Genomic DNA, 7262 nt, shown 5'->3' with positions numbered 1-7262 from the left:
GCTTTACCTTTATTTCACCAGGAAAAAAAACAAGAGAATCCTGTCCAAGACTGGCAGCAGCACATAGAAGTTACACCTCATCAGTCTAGGATGATACCGACTAATTTTAAGGTCACAAGGTCAAAATTGAAGGTCACAGGTGACCCCTTTGTGATGCTTATTTGTGCTCAAGCAAGTGACCCTTTTTGTGGAAACCTTGTTATCTCCACCAAGGAGGTTATGTTTTCAGTCATATTGGTTGGTTGGTTTGTTTTGTCTGTCAGCAACATTATGTTGTCACAGAAAACAATTAATTCAATTTTGGTGATGATCCAGATTTTAATCCTTTTTATTAATGACGCTATGGCCCTGGCAGTAGTTTGGGCTGTTCACACATTCAAATGTCAAAATTAGGGTTGTGTTAATTCTGTTCAGACATCATACTTTTAACAGCCCAAATCACAACTCTAATTTAGAAAAAGTTCGGACATTGTGTAGACTGTAAATAATAAAAATCTAATAAACCTATATTATATTCAAAATGGATCATAGTAAACATATCAAAATTTAAACAAGAAATTGTACCATTCTTAGAAAAAAGATATGGTAATTTTACATTTGATGGCAGCAACACATCTCAAACACTTGGGCCAGGGGCATGGACATCTCTGTGAAGTGTCTCCATTTCTTTTAACTACAGTCTGTAATCATCCAGAATCTGAAGAAAGCAGCTGCTGACATCTTTGGTGGGGAACTTTGTCCAAGTCTTGTCCGATGTAGGATTCTAGCTGTTTAACAGTCCTGCGTTTTCTTTGCCAGATTGTCTGTTTCATGATGCATGAAATGTTTGTAAGCTGGTGAGAGGTCTGGACTGCAGGCAGGTCAGTTCAGCAGCTGGACTCTTCTACAACAAAGCCATACTGTTGGGATGGATGCATTAAGCAGTTTAGCATTGTCTTGCTGAAATATGCAAGGCCTTCGCAGATAAGGACAATGTCTGGATGGGACCTTATGTTGTTCTGAAATCTGCACATCATTTTCTGCACTGATTCCACCTTTCCAGATATGTAAGCTGCCCATGTCAGAGGCATTAATGCCCCCCCATATCATCAGAAAAGCTGCCTTTTGAACTGAGTGCTAACAACAAGCCAGATGGTCCTTCTCCTCTTCAGTATGGTGGACATTTGTAGTTTAAAAAAAATCTCATTTTAATTCATCTGATAACAGAAGTTTTCCACTTTTCCTTTGCCAATTAACCTAATTAGTTGCAAAATGCTCCTTCAAGTTTTTTGTCTTATTTGTACGACTTACCTTTACGGCTTTTTGTTGTCTCATCCCATAGTGTTTCAGAAATGTTGCTGCGATAAAATTCTAAATTACTTTATTTTTTCCTAAAAATGGTACAATTTCTTAGTTTCCATATTTAAATAAAACATTAGTTTAGATTTGCAAAGATTCTTTTTAATTTTATTCTTTAAAAGTTTAATAAAATATAAGAAAACATACTTCTCTAAAAAGAAAAGCTAAAAAAAATAAATTGAAGACATATTCCCTTAATTTAAAAACAAAAACAAAAGTTCTTGATAGTTTTTAGACAGGCAGTAATTTGACGTCTTCACTTATCGTCTCTGCCACACAAACACATCCCAGAAGGACAAATAACTTTAGACCCCCCTCCCTGGTGGAAAATGTGAGAACAAGTCACGTGTCTGTCCTCACTCACATCCGAATACAAAAAATCTTGACCTTTGACCCCGCTGCTGGTGTTTGGGTGTCAGCTTGAGTGTGTGAGTGTGAGCTTTCGGTTCCAAAGCATTCCTCTGCACTCAGCTTCTCGACCAAAACAAACGGCTGCAGCTCCCCCCCCCGAAAATGAGAAGCAGATTCAGCTCGGTGGCCGACAGCCTGAAAAAGCTGCAGACTCTCTGAGGTCGTATCAGTGACCTCGACAGCCAGACAATACTGTACACACACACACACAGCTGCACGTGCCGCATGAGGAACACACACACAGTTTTCCTCTCAGAGGTCAGTTTGTCTGATAAGTCGAGTTGTTCTCCTGACACCAGTGAGCCGTCAGTTTTTATAAAACATCAACTCTGAACGTTAAATCAGTCGTTCTCCACGTCATCTTTATCAAGTTCTGAGAAGAACAAATAACAAAAGCACCAACATTTCTGCTGCACTCTGCTGTCATTGTTTTCTTTTTTAAGCATAAAAACAGAACAGATTAAAATACTGAACTCTCTAAAATGTATTTCATTTTTAAAAGAAATTCCTAAATTTAAAAGCTGAACGATCGCTGAAAGACTACAGAGAAATAAACCAAAGAGTAAAAAAAAATGAGCAGCAAAGGATTAAATTAATCCCTGTGAGAAACAGCAGAGCATGAAGCTCAATGAGAATCTTTAACAACAAACTATTAGACTTTAGCACCATTATTCCATGCTTCATGTCATTTTAAAGACAAAGAGCAGAAATAACTGCATTCAGTAAACGTTCAGCACCTCTCAGCAGACTGAGCCCACTCACACCTGCAGGACCTCGGAGCGACACATCGCTTGGTTTTCCTCCATCTTAAAGCCAGCCGACTCACCTGGACCAGAGTCATCTGGGAGCCGAGTGCCAGGAGGATTTTCTCCGTCTTGGTTGGGTAGGGGTTGTCTCTGTGCTTGTAGAGCCACTGTTTGAGGGGCCGCGCCATGTCCTGCAGGGCCTGGCGCTTGTGTCGCACTTTGCCTCCGCTGGGACGACCGCTGTACACGAGCAAGGACAAGGTGGGAATAAACACAAATAATTAGACAAATCAAAGATCATTTAAACATGTGATCTGCAAACATTCTTCTCCATCTGTTAATAACAAGACAAAGTTGTTGCTGTTCAAAGTGAAGGAAATGTTGTTTTACAGCTGGATGTTGTCTGATGGAACGAGCAGCATCTGACACACAAAGTAAAGACAACAGAATGGTCTCATCAAACAGTAATTATTTGAACAAGAGGCGAAGAGAGACAGACGAGAGGCTGAAACCCTGACGGCTTATTTTACATCACGTCTCCCACAAACTTTCAGTCGGATCAGGAGCTCAGTTACAGCCGAGCCATCACACAACGCACTGAGAAAAAGATCGAATTAAAACAAACATGTAGTTTACAGAGGATCCAGATATTTAAAGTGTGTAACTCTGGAGATTGATGATATTACAGAATATAACTAAGATATAGAAATATTCGGAGCTCCTGAAGGAAAAGTTCAATCATTCTTTGATTCTCAAAGAATCAGCAGGTTTTTCTGAGTCGAGTTGAGTCTGACCTGCAGATGCAGGTTTTCTGAACCTGTAGAGGTCAGTGTGGCGCTGCCTTCACCTTCTTCTCCCCCTTTACCTCCTCTCCTAAATACTAAACCCTCCACCGACTGCAGATGGAACCTGTTGAAGCCGAAGCTCAACGTCATGTTCTACAAACATTTCCTTTCTAATCTTCATCGCTCGAAACATTACTGAGTGTTTGTCAGTCCACGCTCTGATTTCACACACACACACACACACACACACACACACACACACACACACACACACACGCGCACACACACACAGTTTAATAATTCTGTGTTTTCATGCGCTTCTCTTGTGACAGTGTGTTAAGTTCATGTAAAATAACTGTATTTGTCCTGAATGTCTCTCTGTGACGAGGCTCCTTAAAGTCTCTGCAAAAAAAGACAAGATTCTAGTCCACCTGCTTCCTGTTCCACACAAACTAAAGTTAGTCTGACAGACTGGAGCAATAGTTCCCAAACTTTTCAGCTTCTGACTCATAAAATAAAACTGGCAAGGACTTGTGACCCCAAGAACCTCAGGTTGAACTGATCAAACATTGTTAAAAAGGTAAATAAAGAAAACACACACATGCAGCTTTATAATCTTTCATGACTACAGGTTTTGTTTTTTGTAAAAATATTCTATAAGGAATTTGATTTGATTTCTGGAGATGAACTGAAGGCCCCACAGACAGTGAGGAACTTTAGGAAGATTTCCTTCTGTTGGAAACGTCTACAGGAGAGGCTTCTGCACCCGTCTGAGCTGCTTCTTCACGCTAACATCAAAAACCTCAATTAGGACCAGAAATATTCAGTCACTTCTGGGAACATTACATGAAAAACAGAAAATTAAACAGATCATTGGTAAAAAGAACTGAACAAGCTTTGTAGCCATTTTATTTTTCTGCATAAATGTGTTTTTACACTCAGCTAAGGAGTGGTTTTTATTAAATTTATAATTTTATGAGCAAATTTCTATTAAAAATTAGTAGGGGATTTTGTTTACTTGAACATAAAAACTCTATATTTAAAGAGTCTGAGTTTCTATCTGAGGTCTACATTTTATTTGCTTCTCTGAATTTTGCTCCTGAGCGTGAGATGACTTTTTGACTCTGATAGGAAGCGAGATCCCAGCTGAAAAAAGGTCCACATTAACCCTAACCCTAACCCACCAGGGTGGATCCACATGCTGTAAGCCAACAGGAAGCCTCACATACCCGCTGCGCCGGTGTCGGACCTCCTGCTTGTCCCTGAAGCTGGAGCTGCTGGACAGCAGGTCTGGATGTTCTCCATCAATGACTTCCAGGTAATTTCTGCTGCCCATTTCCACCTCTTTGGCCTTCTCCTCAAACAGGACCTGGCTGCTCAGCTTGTTAAATAAGATGCTGTTCATCTTTGGCTTCTCAAATTCAATAATGTCCAAGGATTGGTCCGAGGGTCCCAGAGTCTCTCCTGTAAAATGAAAAGTCACAACTGGTTTACAAACAAGAATGAAAAAAATCAGACATCAATTAAAGCTGTGCATAAAACAGCAGCTAAGATGCATCAATTCCACAGCATATTTAATAAAATGTTTTAGTTGAGAGAATTGTAAAGAATCGATTATTAAACTCAGATCAGATCACTGATCCAGGATCAGACATGACACTTTTCTCCAAACCTCAGACTGATTTATTTAACAGCAGAGACACATTCCTCCTCTCTGCTGCCTTTGTTATGGTTTCATGTCAGAAAAACAACCTTCATTTCTTCACAAATCTAACTTGTTTCTGTTTTTAGATTTTATTTCCAGGTTTCAAACTGGTTCTGTCAGAGTGGCGCGTGGACAGGATCTGTCCCCAGCAGCCTGGACACAAACTGTCCAGCTGTCCTTTATTAGACAATTAGACCACCTTGCCTTGTCCAGCTGTCCTATAATAGAGACTCGAGTTAAAGTTCCTGTTTTCCTTCACAAAGAAGAAGAAGAAGAAGCTTCATGAGTTCGTTTGATCCGCATTCTGCTCTGAACCATGAAGAACATGTCGCTCCTTTTTCTCACCGACATGATGTGAGGCTGTTACCTTCTTTCCAGCGTCCCTCCTGCGTCTCGCTGCTGTGCTGAACAATAATCCTGCTTCCACTCGTCCATGCCCCCCCCACCCCTCACATGTTCCCTGCCTGAGTCTCTGAGCTCGAACCGCACGGACCGCCGTCTCCTCCTCCGTTTTATCCGGCGGCCTGCCGCGCAGCCCCGGACTCTGAATATGTGCTCCTACTCGTGTTTCCGACCACACAGGCCGAGCCTGCGAACATACTGTTGCTGCTTTAAACAGGTTCAGGGGCGGCAGCCCCAACAGGAGACGAGACGAAGCCAGCTGGCTGAGAGATAATTTTTTTTAATGTTACTCAGAAAGTTTACAGTCCTACACTGTAAAAGTCAACATGTTTAGCCTCTTTCCAGTGGAAATATTGCGGCTTTAAAAGCTAAAGAGTCATTTAGAAGGATTATCATTTGTCATTGCTGAGTCAAAAGGTGACAATTTTAATATAATTCAGATCGGATTATATATAGGCTATAGGCTACACACACAAAAACAATAATACAATTAAGAACAAAATGTATCTAAGGAAACTATACAGATAAATTGAGATTAAATTCAGTTAGCCTACATGCAACTAAATTCAGTCTAAAACAGATCTCCATTCAATCCCATTATAGTACAATTATATTACAAGATTCTCTCGAATATGTTTTTTTCACAGCAGATGAGGAGAGAATACCAGGCAGGAATGATAGAAGTACAAGGGTAGAGGTAGGGTGAAAAAGAGTAACATTCAAAATCCTAAAAAAATGTAAACATAAACATGTGAATTAAAATCAGGAGGAGAAAAAAAATGCAAACCTTAACACTTGTAGTGACTGGGTCATAGAGCTGGTAAATTAGGTTCATTTCATGGACTCAGTTTAATCTGAGTCAATCATTAAAGTAATCCGGTTCAGCTGAGTCACCCATGGGCTCCCACATACCAAAGAAACTAACAAACAAACAAACAGCAACAAAAACATAAAACTATGTTGGTGGATTTGCATTATTCATTATTATTATGGTTTTTATTTTGTTGTTGTATTTTTATACACTTGCACACACCGATAAACAAACAAACAACTTAGAGATGATGGAACAAAAAGAAAATTGTGCAAATCAAACATAAGTTAAGGAAAATAATAATTTATTTAAATGTTATGTATGTAAACATGTTCAACTCATCTGAGTTAGGAGCATTTCCAGGACCTCAGACTTCTGAGTCCTGATTCGGTGCGAAGATTCGGATCATTGGCCCGGGTTAGTCAGTAACCAACCAGCTCTAGCTCCACACCAGTCTGAGCTGCAGCCCCATTCTGTTTTATCTCAGTAAACCAGCTGTATTCACACATCAACTGATTATTCACTCTATAATAACAGGTGTTTAAAGTTGTTTCTTAAAGTTATGTTGGAAATATGTTGGATGTTCCAGTAAAACTACCAGCCATTAAAGTTTTAAAAAGAATATATTTAATAACAGGCGCATTGAATCAACAGCTGTCAAATCCATGTATCATTCGTTCTTTCCATTTTCAATTGACTATCAAAAATCAAATAATGAAAAACTAACTGGTTATTTTGTTTTTATTATAACACCAAAAACGGAAAAAAAACGCCTGTGTCAGGATCGCAGGACATGGAAAAGAACCCTGAGTGCAGACTCATAGTAAAAAATAAACTGATTTATTAACTAAGGAAAAATAAAAAAACAAAAGCTGACGGGGCAGCAAACAAAAACAGAACAAAAACCAATAAGCACGGCGGAACAAGACATCAGGGGACCAAGGCACGGAGACAGCTACAACCGACAAAGGACAAACAATGAACCAGCGGATAGTGAGAGAAGTGACCGGGTTTTTGAATACTGAGGGTGACGAGGTAAGTAGAAACAGGTGAGTGGAGATAAT

The 7262-nt window shown here is 39.8% G+C and overlaps 1 protein-coding gene across 1 annotated transcript; it reads right to left on the bottom strand.

The window, feature by feature from the left end:
- Positions 1–2464: 2464 nt before the first annotated feature.
- On the bottom strand, positions 2465–5591 carry LOC108229595 (homeobox protein Mohawk-like). Its single transcript, XM_037973342.1, has 3 exons — positions 5331–5591; positions 4510–4744; positions 2465–2735 (listed from the first exon to the last, which is right to left on the bottom strand). The coding sequence occupies exons 2-3, from the start codon at positions 4683–4685 to the stop codon at positions 2480–2482; spliced, it is 432 nt and encodes a 143-aa protein (XP_037829270.1). The 5' UTR covers positions 4686–4744; positions 5331–5591; the 3' UTR covers positions 2465–2479.
- Between the last annotated feature and the right edge of the window lie 1671 nt (positions 5592–7262).

The sequence above is a fragment of the Kryptolebias marmoratus genome, linkage group LG21, assembly GCF_001649575.2.
Source record: "Kryptolebias marmoratus isolate JLee-2015 linkage group LG21, ASM164957v2, whole genome shotgun sequence".
Taxonomy (NCBI): Eukaryota; Metazoa; Chordata; class Actinopteri; order Cyprinodontiformes; family Rivulidae; genus Kryptolebias; species Kryptolebias marmoratus.
This window is presented reverse-complemented; position numbering and strand designations above follow the sequence as displayed.

Bases quoted from the DNA above. Each gene is read 5' to 3' on its own strand.
- LOC108229595 (XM_037973342.1), bottom strand. From the start codon at position 4,685: ATGAACAGCATCTTATTTAACAAGCTGAGCAGCCAGGTCCTGTTTGAG. The intron at 2,736-4,509 runs GTATGTGAGGCT...GCTCGTGTACAG, and splicing joins GTCCGACACCGGCGCAGCGG to CGGTCGTCCCAGCGGAGGCA.